At 38.3% G+C, this 21064-nt stretch overlaps 1 protein-coding gene across 16 annotated transcripts; it reads right to left on the bottom strand.

Annotated features, from left to right (window-relative positions):
* Positions 1 to 660: 660 nt before the first annotated feature.
* LOC105285715 (heterogeneous nuclear ribonucleoprotein R) lies at positions 661 to 20915 on the bottom strand. Of its 16 annotated transcripts, none has more exons than XM_011350120.3 (13): positions 20751 to 20908; positions 17877 to 18253; positions 17565 to 17672; positions 17122 to 17298; positions 15715 to 15850; positions 11830 to 12035; positions 11552 to 11701; positions 11281 to 11426; positions 11013 to 11143; positions 9327 to 9341; positions 8274 to 8422; positions 4839 to 5004; positions 682 to 3346 (listed from the first exon to the last, which is right to left on the bottom strand). In XM_011350120.3, exons 2-13 carry the CDS (start codon positions 18249 to 18251, stop codon positions 3099 to 3101), a joined length of 2007 nt encoding a protein of 668 aa, XP_011348422.1. In that variant the 5' UTR covers positions 18252 to 18253; positions 20751 to 20908; the 3' UTR covers positions 682 to 3098. The 16 variants fall into 16 exon arrangements, with proteins under 16 accessions (XP_026824431.1, XP_026824432.1, XP_026824433.1 ...); XM_011350119.3 differs by lacking the exon at positions 15715 to 15850 and adding an exon at positions 14720 to 14855 and having other exon boundaries at positions 3099 to 3346; positions 20775 to 20915; XM_011350124.3 differs by having other exon boundaries at positions 3099 to 3346; positions 11013 to 11128.
* Positions 20916 to 21064: the final 149 nt, after the last annotated feature.

Genomic DNA, 21064 nt, shown 5'->3' with positions numbered 1-21064 from the left:
AGGGATAGGGGGTACAATATAGTGATACCTTTGGGGCGCCTTTTTAACCGGGGCAGGGCCGGTGGTATTATCGATAAACGCTAGTACCTAGATCAGTCTAAGAATCTCGTCACCGTGAACTGTCTCCGCTTTAGCCAAGTTATGCTTCCTTGCCCCCGCAAGCCGAACTCTCTCTTTTTAATCGTATCTCTGCATCTATGTATGTGTGTGTGTGTATACATGTGTAATATATATAACATATCCTCTTGCTTTCCTTATTACTCTTTTTTTTCTTTATTCTTTTTCTCTATCATGCTCTTATTATTCCCTTTTATTAATTACAATTCTTTTTTTTTGCACGGAAAAAACCAGAATTTTTTTCTTTTATACTGGAATATTATCATGTGTCACAAAAACCCACTCAATTATGATTAGCAATATCATCCTTATCATATTGTTAATATTAATATTATTATATCCTCGATATTATGCTTTTATAAATAGGGTGTGTAGGTAAGTATAGAGTAGGTAGGTAGATATAAAATATGGTAAGCGAATAATCATTGAAAGGGGGATGGTGGTAAAGGGGGGCACGAGAGGAATGAAAAGTGGATAGCTTAAACGCAAACCGCGATTTCGCAATTCACTCGGATTTTTCTTTTCCTTTCTATCTTTTTTTTCGTTTTCTTTCTTCCGCTTTTCGAGACAATGATCGCAAGTATAACTGGGGACAGGACGTGTAAAAACGGGGTACGTTTCCCTCGTCTAATCGTTACTCCTAGAATGCGATTGATTCATCGCTACCAGTAAAACAGTATCGATGACGAAGAAGAATTAGACTTAAGTAAAACATGAATAAAAATTAACAAAATGCTCATAAATACGAGGTTGGGCGAACAATCGATCGTCATCCAGACATTTTGTCCATGGTGCGTCTATCGCGATATTTCGTATTTTCATATTGTTTGTATATGTGTGGTGTGTGTATCTGTAAATCATATATCATATGGTGGTTCCATGTTACAATACGATGTATAGGCGATACTTTTATATCTCTGGTTGGTCGGTCTGTGGCATAATCGTTCGGTGTAGAATCACGTTCGATACTGTATCACATACATATATCCGTCGATCCTACTTGGTTGTATCAAATATCCGATCCGGGGCCAATACAATTGTTACAATATGCGGTTGTCGTCTCGTTTGGTGTTACAATAAACAGGAGTCTGATATGCAGCTATTCCGTTATTATAATATTCATTTTTTTCTTTTTTTTTTCTCGTCTTTGCGTCGTATTTGCCTTCGTATATTCCGGGGGTGCGTGTAAAATACAATGATTTGCGTATGTTTTCCTTTTTTTTTTCTTCCCTTTTTCAAATAATCATCCAGAACAGGGGGTGTCTGGGCTCCAGGGACAGGGACCAACTACAGCCCGCACTTACAACTCTTACTAATTAACTAACAGGCTAACAATAACAACAAGTCAACACTCAAAATGTGTGCTGTATGTGTTCATGCATTTGTAAACATTACATTTTACATCCTACTTCAATCCGTGACTATCATTATCAAATTCGTAGTCAGTCATCTTTAAAAACTTTCCTCCTCCCTCTCTTTCTCTCTCTCTCACTCTCTCTATTTTTTTTAAATCGTAAAAGAATACGAGAAACAAATTTACTTTTTACATAAAATTTAGAAAAAACAATACACTCTTTTTTCACTTCCCTTCCAAAGGGAATAAGATTCGTCTTTGATAATTATGCTTCCAACGATCAATCAATTAATTTTTCAATTATAAAAAAAAGAACACGTTAACAAATAAATATATTACGATTTGGATCCGAGTTTACCTCGCTACTTCGATACTGTCATTGAAAAATTTACTGTACAAGTGGGTTTCTTCTCGATTGTGAGCAATACTCTTTTTTTTCCCTTTTTTTCCCTTTTTCTTATTCAATAGAACCGTCGCGTGACCGTAACCAAACCTAATTCTGGGAGACACCCGCAGAGCCCGCTGGCTTGCAACGTTTCACTTGCTACTTTCGCAAAACTTTGCCTGACTCTTAATAATAATAGTTTCACTGACTGTACACATTTATAGACCAACAATAGAAGGTCTTGCGGCGCGCTTGGCACGCTCCACGCACACATACACACACAGACACATTCCGCTTAAAGACAATCTCTTTCGCTCGCTCGCTCGCTCGTTCGCTCTTTCGTTCTCTTTCTCTCTCTCTCTTTTTCACCTCGTCTCTCGCAAATACGTGTCATCTCAGACGCTCATCCCTCTCGCATGCTCGCCAAGTATCACATTCACGCCCTGCGCCTTCTGCTTGCCTACACGTCTATTACACATCTCGCTTCCTCAAGATTGAACTTCCGTCTCTTCTATTTCCATCTATCCTTTTCTCTCTCTCTCTCGGTTTCCCTACTTTGTTTCTTTCTCGTGATACTAGCTACGTCACCCCTCGAGCCTATCTAACACACACGCTTCGTCACGTAGATTAAAAAAATCTAGTCATCATCGCGTAATAAACCGCAGGCTTCCATGAGTTCTCTTAACTAATACAAGCCATCACAATCCCTATGTCAACATCGCTGATCTTCATCACTTGGCAGTAAACAATGTGACAATGCAGTAGTGGTACTTAGATTAGTATTATTATAATAATAATAATAATAATAGTACGGGGTGGGGTGGGTGGTCACACTCCGATGTAATAATTAGTCTCAGTGGCACATCACTGTACATAATCACAACAACAGCGGGCGATGGTGGTGGCGCAGAGCACAGTTGCTGCGTATTATTAATATGAAAAAACATTTACAATTATTCGAATTGATTAAGAGCGATAATAATACAAATGTGTGGATGATCTTTTTCTGTAGTTCCGTCCTACGTCTCCTCTCCTCTCTGTCTTTCTTTCTTTCTCTCTCTCTCTCTGCTTCTCCCTCTCTCTTTCTCTCTGCGTTCCGTCAGTCTGATTCTAGTTTTTTAGTTTTTTCCTTCCTCTTAATTTACGCTCGCTTCTCCTGCTCGCTCGCTTCGTCTATCATGCATTTGTTCGTACGCGCATATTTGTTTTCTTTTTTTTTCATCACTCACAGGCTTGCAGAAGTTAGCTCCATGACTGGTAGGAGTCTTGATACCATTCGTGATCGTCGCCGGAAACACCGCCGAGCGTGCCGGCTCTGCCTCCAAAACCTATGTCACCGCCACCACCACCACTGCCACCATTCACACTCGCCAATCCGTACGCATTGCCCAGTGGTTGTTGGGCGAGGGGCTGGTTTCCCCAGTTGCTCTGGAAGCGACGCTTAGATTCCCCCTGGTTCTGGTGACCCCCGTCAAATTTTCGTTTACCTGCTGTAAAAAGACAGAGCGAGCGATAAGACCGATAATTTTGCCGATATATATCGCGAACATCAATATTAATTTTAAAGGATCCTCTTTACCGTTGTGCGTGTCGTTTGCAAAATATACATGGTGAAGGAGATTCTTAGGAGTTTCTTAGTGAGCATGTGTTGAAACATGTATATATGCGTAGTGATTTTGTGTGTCTGTCTTTGCGTGTTTAAATAATGAGTCAGAGACCCGTGGACATTCAAATGATACACAAATTGGTTATTCTACTAATTCTATAAAATTAAAACTATTGCAAAGACTATTAAATAAATATGTGTGATATAAAGGGATAACTAACCTACTGCTCTGTTACAATCAGGTGGACGGGACTCGGGTATCTTGGAGGGAAAGTGGAGCGGATTCATTTACTGTAACGGTAAACAATACGTGAAAAATTCGTGGCAACGTTGCATAGGAATGTGCAATCTTTTTAAAAACTTATTATATATTTCTTTTTAAAAACCTCTTAGGCTGATTGTGTCATTAAATCTGTAAAAAGAAAATCAGAATTAAATGTCTTTTTAAATAATATAAAATTACAAATAAATCTGAAAAATAGAAACGGCGTAGTATCATGTAGCGACTATTGTCAAGATTCAATGTGTCAATTTTCTTCATAACGGCTAATTACAATTATGTATCGCACTTTTACTTTTTAAGTAGAAATTAAATATTTTACAAATTCATCATCGATATATTACATACAGCATTTTTCTTTTTTTTGGGAGGAGGGGAAAATGAACAATGGAAACAGAGGAGCAGGAAAAATCGATCTCTTGTTATCATCAATAGGAAATTATCTCAGAAATAATTTCGTACAAAAATTTCAGACTTTATGGCCGTTGAAAATATTATCTACATATAATATAATCGTGTATTTTACGAAACGGAGATAAGACAGAGCAGAAATTTACTGATGCACGAAAGCAGATGTTTGATAAGAAGAGTTTCCTAGCGAAGAAAATATCATTTGAAACAACTGAGAAGGTTTGTGTGAAACAGTTAAGAAAACATTATGTAGTATGACGTTTGTTCGTAACAACAATACAATTACAACGAGATTCTGCATATGTTTGCAAAAAGATGTTATAACGAAATTTCTTATAATAAGAATCAAGCAACATTTTTCAGTTTGTTATATACAATAAAAATTTCTGTAACATATTCAGCCGATAACTCCATCCTCGGTGCATTTTTTACGCGTTTGCTCATCATTACATCCATCATTTGCAAAGTAATGAACGATATACGCCTTTTAAACGAGTTTTAAACAAATTCTTGCACAAACAGGTATGCGAGTACTAACTTAACACAAGTTCTTAGATGTATGTCAATGATTCACGATGATGAAGGGAAGGTGTATGTGTGTGTATGTGTGTGAGTGTTGCCTGTAAATTGTAATTAAATGTGGATGTAAGGTGTGTAAAAGATGATTTATTGTGGAGATACAGACCATCCTCACCTGGTAAACTTCCCTTGGCGCGGACCCCCCCACGAGCGGCCAGCCGCTGGACCCCACGGGCCCCTGAAGCTGCGGGGTTGCGTCCCCCCCTGACTGGCCCACGGGCTTGCGGGCCACCGATTCGGCCACGTGGCACTACTCCACGGCCACGACCAGCCTGACCAAATAACACACACCCAAATCGTTACCCCAACAGTTACAAAATTATTTGCATATATGTCTGAGTTTCACTTAATTTTCATAATTTTTTTTTTCTCTTTTTTTAATATCTTCTGCCCTACATAATCTATAATTTAATTATGCACAGTATGTTTCGCAGTAGTGACCTTTAAAGAATGACAGTACAGTAACAGTAAGGCACAGTGAAAATAAAAGAACCAGTCGGCGCGTCGCCGAATGGTCAGCGGTGCGTACACATATTATGGATATGCGTACTTGGTCGCACAATTACAGAGCGTATATACGTATATACGATATATTCCTGTATATATGTATATGTCGTAGCGTGAAAAGAAGAAATGAGTAACAGACAGAGGATGAGAGAAAGTGATGGAAAGAAAAGAGCGACAGAGAAAAGTTACGGCGGAGAAAAGTAAGAAGCAGAAGAAGAAAGAGCAGAAGAAGAAAAAGAAGAAGAACGCGGCAGAAAAGTTATAGGTCACCTATAACCAAATCTTTACTAACCACGTTTTTTTACATACAGCAGTAGGAGTTAGCAGAGTTATCCAATGTAGTAAAGCGAAAAGCGAACTGATTGGTTGGCGTAGGAACTTTTAAGCGACACAAGCTATTGCACTGGCAGCTAAAACAAAATTCAACCAAAAGGCGTATTATAAATAAATAAGCGGCGCAGCGGCACTTTTAAGCGTGGTTAAAAGTGTGATTTAAGCGTAAGCTGTAGTTTTATATACACAGGATGTAAGGCGGGTGCTTGGGAACGTGGGGGAGGAGGACGGGGGAGGCAAAGCGAGAGCTGTAAGACACGTTTTACTGGTGCTATATACGAAAGGGAAAGCGCGCGCGCGCACACACAATTCTCCTCTATTCCATCATCAATCTCCGTGGTCTCTATATATCACACCTACGCACAATTCAGTGTACAAGTATTAATTAATCGTCACGTGGTACGTGTACTGGGTGAATCGTTCGTGAATCGTCGCGGATCACCGATCCGCACGACGTTTATCGTCCCTTTTCAGTCGAGCCAACGCAACTGCTGCGTTTTACAACTTGCGACAAACTTTTCCTCCTGCTCATTGGCAAATTGGCACATTGAATCAAGTGTTACTTCTTAAAGCTCAGAGAACGATCCATGTATATCGCTACGTGTGTACAGGCCGTCTATCCAAACACGAGATTTACAGGTAGGTGTAGCAGGCGCTCGGGAGTATATACCTGTGCTCTCCCCTGTAAGAAACTGAATTAAAGGATGTACGATGCGCACGAGTATCATTTACTACGTCCAGCAAGAGCGGCGCAAAGGAAAAAAAGGAAAAAAAAAACAGTGATAAGTGCTCTCAAGGCAGATACATCTTCGACCTGCGCGAATACGTGTGACAATCAAAATCTCATTTAATTGTCATTATTACCTACATCGAAATTCAACTCAGGAGAGATTTATTTAACAGGAGAATGTCTCTAAAATGAAATTTCAACACTGCTACGCAGTAACGTAAAGCGAGAAGGATACGTACGACGAGAGAAAATATTCGTACAAAAAAGAAACGAAATTGGCAGTATAGAACATGGCACGAATGTCGATTACGTTGTGCAGGTGCAACGAAATAAAAACAAAAAATGATAAAAAGAACTTGTCCTAAGAAGATAGCTGGAAGAAGCTGCTCTACTTCCTTCTCAGAGGCGAACAGAATCGTCAATATGACTTCGGGCGTACGCCGAAAAATAAATAATAAAGAGGCGAAACAAAAAAAATGATAGAACAAGGCACAAGATAATGCGAGGACAATTCGAAGAAGGTTCTCCTCTCCTCGTTCGTCTCTCTTTGATGTTTTTTTTTTTACAGCAACGACTAACTACGGACATGTACATCATGACACGGGGAAGACAGCATCGCCGGATAACACATAGGAAAACTGAGTGCGCATACGTCGCGTGTTGTCGCAATACAGCGAGAATACACTGCCAAGAGAAAAAGTTGATCGCAATTTAAAAATATACTATATATATATAGGATAAAAAAATGAGACGTTAAGAAAGATATTTCGCGCAGGGCGTCCATACGCTCCCTTACGTCATATTTGGATAACCCTGCAACTTGACATAGAAAAGTATAGTATCATATCCGAGCCACGAGACGCAACGTCGCTCTACAGAAAGAAAAAAAAAAAAGATAAGTTACTCGTACATGAAGATACTAATGTAATTAAAGACGGCGATATATATATAAGGACAAAATCCTGTACACTGCTTTCTGCCTATTGTCTGGAATTGCACTCCTGAAGCTGCACTAGAGAGTAGTAGTAGCGGTGGGGTGTAGTGTTAGGGGATCCTGTAACACTATAAAAATGTGCGATCTTCTTCCTTCGGAGGAGGATTGTTCGGGTAATTACCCTGGAGGTCTCGGTTTCCTTTTCTACCTTTTTTTCTTTCTATTTTCTTTTTTCCTTTTCCTCTTTTCTTTGTTTGAGATTTAGATTTGCTTTTCCCGGCTATATATCTTGCTTGAAAATTTAGAATGGGTCTACCATGGCTCAGATATGATTTGCAAGCAATTTGAAAGTGGCAATGTGTTCGGATTAGAGGATCTAACTTTTTAGTATCGAAGCGTTGGTGTTAGTATATGTATACTAGGGCTTATAAGAGGATCTATATAAATACAATGCATTCACAGTGTGCTCTTAACAGCATTCTCTCCCCGCTCTCGTCTGCTCTCGTTCGCTCTCGCTCTCTCTCTCTTTCTCACTTTTGTTTGATATTAATGATTAATTCATCACAATTGACGTTGCGTAGCATTGTCATTTTTTTGTACATCTCGTTCTCTCTTTCTCTCTCTCTCTCTCTCTCTCTCTCGCTCTCTCTCTCTCTCTCTCTTTTAATCTCGAACTGTAAAACTCCGTAGCTCGGATGAGTGCTATTATGTCGTATACTGTGTATGCGGTGCATTTAACAACATTATGAAATCAGGATTTTTATACGTTAAGATGTGCATCCCCCTGCGCGTTAATAGTGATTATAATGAAGCTAGCGCATATCCAGTTAGCCAGCGTTAATTTACACGCTCAGACAGAGAAAATGGGCAGAGGGTGATCTGGACAAAGTAAATTGGAGAGATGTATAACGTACTAGGAAAATCCGCGAACACTGTGCCACAGTCAAACTACCGCTGGTATATTTAAAAAAAAATAAATAAATAATGATTTCAGGAACGAAAACGACTTTTTAGAACCATTAAAAAAGGCGACCCACCGGTTGAGGCTGCCTGCCTCTCCCTCTGGCAGGCGGCGGAGGCGGCGCATAATCGAAATAGTAATCTTCGTATCGATAATAGTCATCGTAATAGGGATCACTGTAGCCACCTCGATAATCCCCATAACCGTAATAGTCGTAATCATAATCTATAAAAACACACATTACAAATAGACCCAAATTTAGCCACGATATATCCAATTGACAACTTACTGAGGTAATAATATTGTTTCAATATCATAAGACAGGCATGCCGGGAAAAGATAATTTTGAAGACGCCAATAATAGAAACGAAAGAGAAGAAAAACAAAAAGAAATTTCATACATTTAGAGTACATTAATAGTAAAATGATTCGGATGGGAAAAAAATATTGTTCCGGCAAAACAAATTATATATATACATATATGTTTATACATATACATACATGTATACATATATATATATACACATATATATGTATATATACATTTACAGTTACAATACCGCACAGACAAAATTGCGTACTGATTACCCTACCACCATCACATGTCCTGAGATAGACTTGCAAGACTCCATACGAAAATTTCACACATACTCCAAACAAGATTGCAAACTCGAAATGTAAAAAATTTTAAATATAAATCTATATTTAATTCAAATTTACTTTAATTGAAATTGATCCAAAGTTTCTAATCGTGATATTTAGAAAATCAAATCTAATGATAAATAATTCAAACTCTTGGCATTTAGAACTTTCTATCTATCACAAGTTGTATAAAAGATTCATAAATACCGCGATTTGTAATAATTTATAAATAGCAAGAAGTATCTATAAAAATTTATAAAACTTAATATATTAATAAAAAGATAATATTATTGAATATTAAGATAAAATCATTTAATAATAAGATTTATAAAACTTGATTATCATGTTGGAGGAAGTTAGTTTTCGATGGCCTCTAGATTGCATTTTAATTGGGCATTGAACTCAATGTAAAAAAGGAAGAAAATACACAAGGACTACACATTATACTCTACAATTGTTGCATTCATCATTCATCATCGCGGCTTACCTATTTCCTTGAGAGCTGTAAACAGATTTTTGAATTGATGATGCATCACACAAGATACATGAGGTACACACACGCTCACATAAACGGAAACAAAACGGAAACACTATTTAAAAAACTCTCTCTGACAATGCATGTGGTACTGTGTGCACTGCCACAAAATAATTTTCATTAAGGCACCAAACAAAAGTACAAAACAGATAAATACACATGCAATTATCGTTTGATTAAAAAAAAGAAACAGGTGTCACAGGAGGTGGTAGTGGTAAGGCAACAAGGTGCTCGTATTACAATGCTAAGCACACATTTAATTACACACATATATATATATATATGCATGTATTCATATACATATGTATGTAACATAAATATTATATAGATTAATATGTAATTTTAATTGAAGAGTTTACATGAGAATTCATGAGAATAATCATGAGAAGTGATTATTACACTCGATTAATGAGAACGAATCATTAAAGAAATTTAGAATTCATTATTCCATCGTTCTAAAGCTAGACGAAACATCCTACATAAAGTTACAAATAAATATTACTACACATTAAATCATCTTTACTTCGATGCATCTTTCTTACTTGAGCACTCTCTCACTACAACCTTATAAAGCAAAATTAATTTGATAGTACATTGTAACACGTGTTTTTTTTTGTAACAAATTGTTTGAATCTAATTTTTGATTCATATATTACTATAAAAAATTATCATACGCTCCAAGAATCATATATGTTATGTCAAAGGCTTGTAATTATTAATGGAATTTCATTTTTCATATTTCTGATATCAAACATATATATACTTTTGTGATATTAATTGCCTATAGTAATGTACATAATGATATAAATATAATTTTTTTTCTAATAACAGAATATAATAAAGGGATAATGGTTTTGGTCAAAGTGGAGAAGAAAAAGGTTTTATTTATATATATAATCGAAAGAACTGTTATGTAAATAAGAAATGCTCAGCAAGTATTTCTTGCTCACACGTTCAAAATAGCTTGTCATGCGCGTAAGCCAAGGTATGTAGTGAGATAGTGAAAAATCCCCAAAAGCATGCGGGATATTTGTATCTATGTAATTATGTCATCAAAAATACTAATATGAAATTATTTCATTACAATAGTTCTAATCTGAAATATAAAATACAATACGAAAAAAGGGAAAAAAAAGTATGATACAATCTTGTATCACTTGTATTTTTGTGCATTCTAATGCTAGCTAGTTCAATATATTATTCATAATTTTATAACGTTTAGTGGCAAGATTAATAAATATTATATTTTTTATACATTTAATAATCTTTTAAGTTTTTTAGTTTTTACGTACGAGATATTGCACGGTATTAAGATACATCATGTATCTTTCATAGCTCTCTAGGCAATTCGATAATTTGAATTTTGTTAAAAAATCTAAATCTAAGAATAATTCAATAGTTATCACAGTCCATGATTAAAAAAAGTATTTAACATCTAAGTGAAAGTTGTTATGACAATGAGGCGGAACGAAAACATACAGGCATGTGTTACCCGTGATATACAAACGTGACACGTAAAGGACCATGAAAATTGCTGTTGCCACGATAAATAAAAATATACCGTTTTTGTACGTGTGTTTGCGAAAATTACGCGAGATAATACAAGAAAAGATAAAAAAGACCAGAGTTGGTACTAACCGTAATCGCCTCGTCCCATCTGTCCACGCATACCTGCGCCGGTGCCCCGAGGTCCTTGTGCAGGTCCACGAACTGGCATTGGGCCTCCCATCATGCTGGGATGAGATGGAGATCCACTGTCAAAAGGAAAACTATATAACGCCTTTATTGTAGTTACCATTAAATAAAAGATGGATTAAAGAGAATAAAAAAGTAAACAACATGATGACGTGAAAGTTGATGGAAAAAGTGATGGACCAAATAGATTGAAAATAAATCGATAACTCACCCGCCTCTACCCTGTAACATCTGCATCATTCGTCTCTCCCTAGCACGTAGCATCTCTTCTTTTTTCTTTTTATCGGATGGTGGTTTTGCCAATGAAACCTCTATGTGGGATCCACCCATTTCTTTTCCGTTCAATTCGTTCATTGCCTTGAAAAAAGAAAGCGCATACACATGTGACGTAAATATGTTAAAAATTAATTCTCAATATAGAAAGGAGCTTATAGGTGAAATTGTAAATCAAGGTCGACGTAAACAACTAAAATATCTCTTACTTTAACAGCATTGTCCCTATCTTCGAAGTGTATAAAAGCGTAATCCTTGATCTTCTTCACTCGTTCAATTTTGCCGTATTGTTCGAAGCTCTCCTTTAGCTTCTCCTCCGAACAATCTTGCGTCAAATTTCGCACGTAAAGCACACGAACCTGAAACAAAATCATTTGTACTGTAATGAGATGCTCTGAGATTTGTGATAGAAACTATGATAAAAACTAAGGAACAGCATAATTATTGAGGTATATAATGGAACTGGATCGTATCGTCACTCATTTACTTTAGACATGGTTTGTTCGTCCGGTTCCTCCTGAGGGTCAGCCCAATCGACAATAATATCACATCCCCAAACCTTGATACGTCCAGTGCTCAACCTTCGCTTGGCTAAGGAAGCTGCTTTGTGAGATTCATACTCCAAAAAGCAAAAACCTCTATTCTTCTTTTTGTCATCCGGTGAGCTGTAGATAATCACCTCCGTCAGGCCAGCTATATGTCGAAAAAAAATCATACGAGAAGGGGGTGAGACTCGCGTAAACTCGATTGGTACTCGCGGAATTTTAAGGATTGCTACTATATATAATAAAGAATGGAAACTGTGCCAAAAACACAACAAAATATAGATCCAAGCAGCTATTACATTTCCGTATACAATGATTGCTATGAGTGAGAGATATGCATTATGTTGTCACGTATAGATATAACATCTTAATTATTGCCATATATTTAATATTCGAATTAAATAACACTTTACTATAATAATTACGGAAGATAACTCTCTCTCTCTCCCTCTCTTTCTCTCTCTTTCTCTCTCTCTCTCTTTCTCTCTATTAACTATCATATCTCGATTAATAATGATATATTGAGCTTCTGATTTCCAACAGTTATAATTATGTATATATACACATATGTTTCTTTGCACATACAACATAAATAAAACCGATTGGCAGTAACAAAATAGGAAAACAACAAGATAATGTAATGAAGAATCGTACCGGTACGAGTTATGTACTACATTAATCGAATCGTAAAAATTTTGAAGTATTTGATTTGTTTATATAATATGATATTACACTCTATCACTTTATCAGTTTCCTTTAAAAAATGTAATTTTTCCGTTTTACAAAATTGAACTTCTTTTCTTTGCATATTACAAATCTAACACGCTTAAAACCTAAAGGAAATAAAAACACAAGCTTTAAATAAAATCAATATCAAATAGAGTTTCATAAAACAAACTATGTATATCCCAGGGATTGAATGTATAATAAAGGAAATAAGAAAGATATGAAATACTTTACCAAATGCTCGCAACCTATGTCACGAAAACACAAATCTCAAATGAAAAGCTACGGAAAATCAGGGTAAACAGAACAGAAAAAATGCAAAGTTATTATTAATAACTACAAAGAGAAAGAAATTGCAAGCTCTAACTTCTGTAAAACACTCTTCCGAGATACATATGTTTGACATCTTCCTTATTACTTTTACTGAATTTGCGTATTTGGAAAATCTGAGAGGATTATTCATTTCAAGGCATACTGAGCACTGTATTATTAAGTAGAATAATTCTCATGCTATTAGAATTCTCATGCATTGCAGTGACTCAATTACGCGCGTGTACACAAAAAGATCGACACTCTAGTATATTATTATTCTTTATCTGTTTTCTAATCCTAAGCTGTGGGAATGTGTCGTTCGTGAGTATCTCTCGACTTGATCTCACTCTGTCTCGTTCCGACAGATTTTCTCGGAAAGTAACGAAAAAATTGTCAAACAACGAAGAGTTTGACAATTTCCACGGGGTAACTTAATTAACTTATTATTTCTCAGAGATACAGTCCTTCTCTCCTTCCTCTCAGTTTAAAAGCTACGCTATGCTGGGATAACAAGGCATCTTATAGGTATCATGAACAAAAGCAGCAAGCCGTCAGTTTTATATGGATTCAATTCGTGAGACTGATTCTTCAGCATTCTTTGTAATTACTTATTAATCTTCGATTATTTAGATTAGGTAGATTTAGGTGTAAAAAGTTTGTTCATAAAAACTAATGCTTTTTAAATATATTGTCTGTTTTTTGGTCGTCTACTGTATCATATAAGATATGTGGCGAAAGTTAGATGCCTTGTACCTTGTATGTCGATTGTTATCTTAAAATTAATTTCTAGATCATCCCTGTGCCTCGTCAATTACAATAAAGGCGTCTGCCCTTGTCATTATCATTTTCATTGATCCTCTCTGTGTCCATATTCTGATATGTTACATGCAAGAATCTTATGCACACACATACAAAATGTACTGATGATCAGACACATTCATTCGATCACACTGACCATTCTCTTTTATCAACTTTTACATTTACACCATACAAACAGTGTGTTTCTCGTATTAAATTCACTGTCTGAAATTGAAGGCATCACAATAAACACACATTTATCCATTCATGAAGTGCGATTATGTTCCTATGTAATGTATATTTAATACTAAAACAGTTTAATAGATTTTCGATCTCAGAACAGGAATAAATGAATAAGTAAAAACATAAACTTTAAAAACTTGATAATTATGTACAAATAAAGAGCTCATGAGATGATACTGCTTGCTATAGAATTATATTTGCGTTCAACTTGAAATTTTATGTCCCAAAACCAAATATCCAAGTATACAAAAATTCCATTCGACATATTCGGAATATACTCGCTATAGAATCGAGAGAAAATAATTCCAACCGATGGAATGGCGCAACCAATAATTCCAACAGAATTGCAGCATAAAGTCGACGATTGGTTGTAGGACACAATAATGCAATTATGATTGTCTACTCATTGCAACTGTGCATATTTTGCAAACGAAAATTTACTAAAAATAAAAAATGAAGGAATCACATGGTGAAGAGTTCACATTTGGCTTATAAATAAATTTGTCAGCGTTACCAAACATCGATAATTTTTGAAAAAATGAATATAAAAATTTGGTTCTCCGAGTACCAATTCATTACAAGGTTTTTGTTTCACATTTATGCAAGAGGGTTGGATTTTAACCCACCTGGCACGTCTACCGACTAGGTAAAAACACCTGATTCGTTATAAGACAAAAATTTTTGTCCCATCATCTCTCCCATAGAACTTCCATCGGTTACTGCTCGCTGATTTAAGGACAATTGTCAACTTACGTGCGTGCTTTGTAAACTCTTCGAACAAGTCATCTCGGTCTCGATTCTTTGGAATATTTCCCACAAACAAGCGGTGATTGTTATAAGATACGGTAACACCAATCTTTTTCCCTTTCCGAATCTCATAATCATTCAGCTGTAAGAATAATGTGGAAGGAGAGTGCCAATTAAGCTTGCCATTTATGATTTCACCTGCTTATTGGCTGTCTGAACTGTGGGATTTGATGAAGCGTCCTTCGGGGTAGAGGAAGATGGAGGGAAATTTTACATAAGAGGAGGATCAAAAGCATGACTCGAAGGATCGTGTGGATCGTATGGTAAATTAGAGGATCGATATTGTACAGGGTAGAAGAGGTGGGAGTGCCTGTCCGTTTGTTAGCGAGCCAAACGCCCCAGCGGTCCACGCAGTATCTCCCATACCCCCAAGCTTGAGACTTAGTCATGAATCATCACACATTTGCATATTGCAAAATTGCAATGGTGCAAGACAGCATTTTTTTCTGTCAGTACATAAAATAGTTTCTTAATCTAAAAGTATGGCTTCCACATTTTCTCTTTCCATTTCCTCGCCTCTTTTTCACCTTTCCAAAAAAAAGAAGACGAAGAAGTATCAGTAGTAAAGATTGATGAATTGATCAGTTGCACAAAATTAGGAGTAAGGAGGCAGGAGGATGACAAAGGTAAATCGCGTGTATATAGAGTAGGAAGCAGATAAACTCATAACTCAACCTATAAATATGCGAGGAAAAGAAGACTTGGACCAGAGAGGTGTTACTGTTCACTAATAAACCGAGAGGCAAGGAGACTGACCAGAACTAAAGGTGCCATAAAGGTATGTCGCAGATCACAGAGTCAATGTGATCCTTGGATGCTCCATAGTTCCATACCATCTACAACCACTACTTAAAAGCTACCACTCTTAAGTTATACAATACAGGTAGACAGGTAGGTAATAGGTAGGTAGGTAGGTACACACGCCTCGAATTTCACTTTACCTGTTAATTTACCAAATTCCTCCAAGATCTCCTCTTTGCCTTTTGACTTTGGTATGTTCCCCACGAAAAGTCGTAGATTAGGAACGCTAATGTTTACTTTCAGACTCTTGCCGGGTTTTATTTCGTGATTATCGAGCTGTGGGATGAAGAAAACAGACACATGCCTAATTTTGTTCCAATGAGGCGGTTTTCATGGTTTTTAACGTAATTACGGCAGGTAGCGCCAAAATTTCGGAAAAAATTTTTACAAATCTATGCGCAATTTAGTACAATAATTAACAACATGTTGTTCGTGGATCCACGAAAGCGAGAAAGTGGCATGCGCTTTGTCGCTCGAGTCTTCACAATATAGGAAACCGGCCTTTCACGTATCATGTACTCCTGTAAAACAAATTTTAAGCCTACCAATTTTCAAAATTTTGTTACAAAAATTGTCACTGTCCAATGAGAGTCGACCAATTAGGTAAATATACCCCTAACCAATTAGACCACATAATCATCAGTGATTTTCACAAATGTTCTCCACTCCCAATTTTGCCCACTGAGCAAAGAGGAGAGCTGGAAAAAGAAACTCATCCATAGGACATCATTAATATATATATATATATTTTTTTTATATATATATATGAGTAATATATACTTCTCAGTGTTATAAATATCTGGGATCAGTTGGATATAACTGTGTACTCTTAACACGAATAAAAAGTGGTCAGGGACATATACATATGAAACATACATTATGTGGATTGTTCCTAGCTATGTATGTGTGTACATATATATACAATATATGTATATACGTTTTTATATTTATACATACATACATGTATATATATGTTCCAAAGGTATACAAATTAAAGAAATTAATAACGAAAACGTAGTCACATAACTTGACAAAGTAATAAAATGTCTGCGTTAATCTACTGGGAAAGAAATATAAAGTGGATGATACAGAACAAGCCACATAGGAATACAGTAACAGTCATTCGAAATGTTCAGCAAAGAAAAGCATATTCGTGAAAAAATAACATAATCAACATGGACATATACTTGTTATTTTAGTACACATTTAGTCATCGAGTCCACCATTTTTCAAGCTCGTGACTCTTAATATTTAATTATTTGATGAGTTAAAAAAAGCGAGAAAAAAATCACCGCAAGTATCGTTATCGTACGAATTGAAAGACGTGTTAGTTCATAAACATTTCGAAGGAGCGCTATTTTGGTAGCAATAACAATTTTGTAACATTTCTAAAAATTTTGAAAATAAAAAAATAAAAATATCCAAATTGTCCATGGCGGCACGTTAATAACTAGGGCAGCAAAAAAATATATTTATACACATCTTACGAGAATGTACCTACATAATAATAATAATAATAACGGATCTAAGGAAAGATATTAACATACCTCTCGGACAGCCTGCTGCGCAGCCTCCCTGTTAGTAAATGTGATAAATGCGTATCCTCTGTTGGAACCTGACATGGGGTCCATCATCAGTCTCAAGTCCCAAATTTTTCCGCATTTTTCAAATAACGGAATTAATTCGTCTTCGTACATGTCTTTTGGGATTTTGCCACAAAATACCTTTTCGAAAAAAAAAACAAACAAACAAACATTCGATGTAATAAATGATTTACGTAAAATGCGCTTGATGCGTCTTTTTCAAAACCGCATGTCACGCGCAGCTTTCTTGATAATAACACAAAGAACACATTTAACTGATAAACATATTTCTTGAAGTATCTTGACAAAAATATATGGAGTGAAAGTTATTTGAAAATGAAAATGCGACATATTGTGCAATCTATTATGCAATAATAAAAACGATAGGTAAACATATGCAAATTTACCTCACAACCAGTACCAGGAGTTGGACCTTCCCAATTTGGTGGAGGACCACCGTATTTTCTTTGCCCAGTAGTTACATCCAAAGGATATCCTGTTCTCTCCAGGATCATCTGAAATAATTTTTTCCATTTTATAATATTCATTATGTATTTATTTTATAACATTTATGATACTTATTTTATAATATCTATATCTGTATCTCTATAAAATCTCTATAAAATGACGTTTACACGTCTGAGCGACGGCTAAAAACGATACAACTCTCCGACAGATTGAAATTGACGTGTACAATTGTTTATACGACTTTAAATTACCTTGATTTTGTCCTCATCCGGGGCCTTGGGTGTCGTACTGGTGCCCGTACCTTGACCAGCACGACTCTTTTGTCTATATGTTTTCATTACTCCGCAAAGATACGCGGATTTATTAGATACATGTTCCAGATTAGATTCCAGAAATTGCGTAAGCACGTTTAGCGCGCCGTCAACTGGAAATTCCTTCAAGGCGTCAAGAGCTCTTTCATCCAGATCAACATGAGCCAATTTTCCCGTCTTATAAATTTCATCCAGTTTGGCAGCCACTTTCTCATCTAGTCCATATGCCATGAGTTTGTTAAAATCTTCTGTCCGTTCCACACTTTCCATTTCTTGTTTTTCTTCCATTTTTATCTCCCCATTCCCTTCTGCCATAGCTGAAACAATAATGACACCACTATATTAGCTAAAGTTGTTCTTTTTTACAATATACTAAAATAAATTTTCTATCTAACAAATGTGTAATATTTTATACAGCATAACAAAATATATTTTATCAGAAAAATTATTAATTGTTAATTGTTAAATTTAAATCTCACATTTACATTCACATAGTGACACTAAAATGTACAACATATTAACCAACATTTACTTTTATCACTTTTCTGTTTAAAATAAAAAATAAAATAGTTAAAAAAATTATATAGGCAAGTTTAAATTTTTAATCGACAAATAAAAAAACACTTAAATCCTTAAAGATCGGTAAGCTCTTTGAACATATGCAACACAATCGCACAATCACAAAATGTCGGTTAGTATCGTAATCATTATTTTTAAATTTCACTCACTGATTTTAACCGTTTAGTTTTAATTATTAAATTACGCCACGATTATTTTCATATTCTCGTAAAGAATATCTACGTAAATATGTATTTGTAAAAAGCGCGCCGACAGGCAGGCCGCAACGACAAAGAGCCGGGAGAGACCAGTGCGAGAGAGGAAATCGTAAACTCCGACGTTCGCTCCGACCGCTCGTACTCGGTAATGCACTTGATAATGCACACATTCAAGCGCGGAGCGCTCCTATAAAGGATGAAGGCATGGAAGGAGAAGATGCCGATGCAACGTTGGCATTCGCACGAAACGCAGCGAGAATCATCTGGGACCGCGCAACCTTCCGGCTGACTCAAAAACAACGGAAATAAATGCAGCGATTGAACGCCGATATTCTTTTTTTTCGTTTCTTTACGACACGAGGAGAATTTTGCGTCGCATGGTACGCTATCGTACGGTGTCGGTGACACCCGCCGTTCGGCGGTGCCGATTAGGCGGCGAACGGTCGGAGCGCGATCGGCCGGAGCGCGGCGCGACCGCCGCCGCCGCCGCCGTTGAAATGGATTCGCGCGGCAAATCGCGCGGCGACATTTTCGTCCGAGACTCGAGACTCCGGCGTTTCGGCGGTCGTTCCTCGCCGCTGAGATTCGGCGCTCGCGGGTTTTTTTTCCGCATCAAGCCGATTGCCGGCCGGCGAGATGCAATCAGCCGCGCGATGTCGGCGGCCGCCGTGGTGGGTACGATGCACCCGAATGCACTCGCGGCATATGCACTTCGCGGCGCGCTTCAACCCGACGTATTTTTCGTTCCCGCACGCGGAAACCGCCGACGGCGAAACGCAATCGCGACCCACGAGGGGGAAAACGGCCGTGCCGGCGACGCGGGTTGTACGGCAACCGTTACCTTGCAAAATAAACGGACAGGCTCCTCCGCGCGAGGAAATGGCGACAGACGTCAACGTGATTGCGGACTACGGGGTTCACAAAACGACGCGCAAAGATACGCTCGAACCCAGCGACGCGACGTTGGCCATTTTCTCGCCGCGACCGCGCTCGCGCGAATTCTCATTGGCGCGCGCGAAACGGCTCGACGGGAAAAAGTCGGCCGTTTCGCGGGGTACGTGCCGGGGGCGCGCTCGCGAGCTCTCGCTCTCGTTCGCGCGCGCACGCGGTGATAAACGATATCCGCGGCAAACGACGTATCGCGCGGAATGCAACACTCGCGGCGATTCGCGAGCGCGAACGCGGTAAGAATAGCTTCTCAAAATCGAGAGTGCGACGTGAAGGCGCGTTCGTCTTCTAAAACTGCCGAGCCATGCCTGCGCGCACCCACGAGCGGCAAACGGCGGCGCACGTAACACACGCGAATTGCCGGCGAGGTTAGCCGCGTGATGAAATTGCAAAAACGAACGTACGACCGACGCGAGTACGCTCGCCGAGCGCGATCCGCGCGGCCTCGCTCGCTCCGTTATTACTACATCGCCTTAGCGCGCGCGCCATTACGAGCGGATCCACGCGAGATGCGAAAACCTTCGCGATTTTGCCGCGAGTCTCCTCCCGCCAAAGCACTGTGAGAGCTATATACAAATTTTCGTCCTACACGGTGCTTATCGTGCCGGCCGGTACGAGCCTACCGAGCGCGTCGCGCGATTTTTTAGCCCCAGAGAAGCCACGAGTCGCGCGAAGTGCACTCGCGATCGTTGAGTGATCGTGAAGATTGCGAATAATCCCGAACGACTCGTAGACGAAAAACGATTTCTCTATCTCGCTCGTTTCACGAGAAAGTTGATCACGAGACCGTCACGATAGCGGAGACGGAAAATCTACAATCGTTACAAGTGAGGAAACATTTGCCGTTTTCTTTTTTTTACATGCCCCTCCGCGTATCATAACCTTATGCGTATGAAACGCCGCGAGATAGAGAGAGACGGAAGCGCGTCAATGCACTTGATCCGATCGTCTCGTGCATGGACAAAGCGACGGATCTGCACGAGAGAGCCGCGGGGAGGAGAGAGAGGCGCGGGAGATTGAATGACGAGATAAAGAGGGACGCAGGACGGAGCGATACAGTTCTCGTAAAAAAAAGGATTGATACATGTACCTGTGCCGAATCCGCACTCCTCACCGGTATAAATTTAGCAGGATCGTTGCGACAGTGTAGCAACACCAGTTGCGACAGCAACACAAGAGAACAGTCAGGATCTTCCGCCGGGTATAAAACTCATAATTGGCACGTCACAGTTCTTCCACGGAGAGAGCGCGTTCCTCCGTACTTCGGGTTGACGACGACGGCGACGGTAGCGGCGGCTGCGGCTGCACTCGCGGTTACGTTCACGCCGTTGCGCGTAACTGCACCGGGCGATATGCGACGCGCGCGAGGGGGGTAAGAAGGATCGGCGGCGGCGAGAGAAATGC

The sequence above is a fragment of the Ooceraea biroi genome, chromosome 3, assembly GCF_003672135.1.
Source record: "Ooceraea biroi isolate clonal line C1 chromosome 3, Obir_v5.4, whole genome shotgun sequence".
NCBI classification, from domain to species: domain Eukaryota; kingdom Metazoa; phylum Arthropoda; class Insecta; order Hymenoptera; family Formicidae; genus Ooceraea; species Ooceraea biroi.
Note: the sequence above shows the minus strand (reverse complement) of the source record. Positions and strands in the feature narration are given on the sequence as shown.

What these genes read in the sequence shown, in the direction of transcription:
- LOC105285715 (XM_011350119.3), bottom strand. Translation starts at nt 18,251, where the DNA reads ATGGCAGAAGGGAATGGGGAGATAAAAATGGAAGAAAAACAAGAAATG. An exon ending in ACGAACAAACCATGTCTAAA is followed by an intron (nt 11,702 to 11,829) that starts GTAAATGAGTGA and finishes ATTTTGTTTCAG; the next exon opens with GTTCGTGTGCTTTACGTGCG. An exon ending in ATGTTACAGGGTAGAGGCGG is followed by an intron (nt 11,144 to 11,280) that starts GTGAGTTATCGA and finishes GGCGTTATATAG; the next exon opens with TTTTCCTTTTGACAGTGGAT.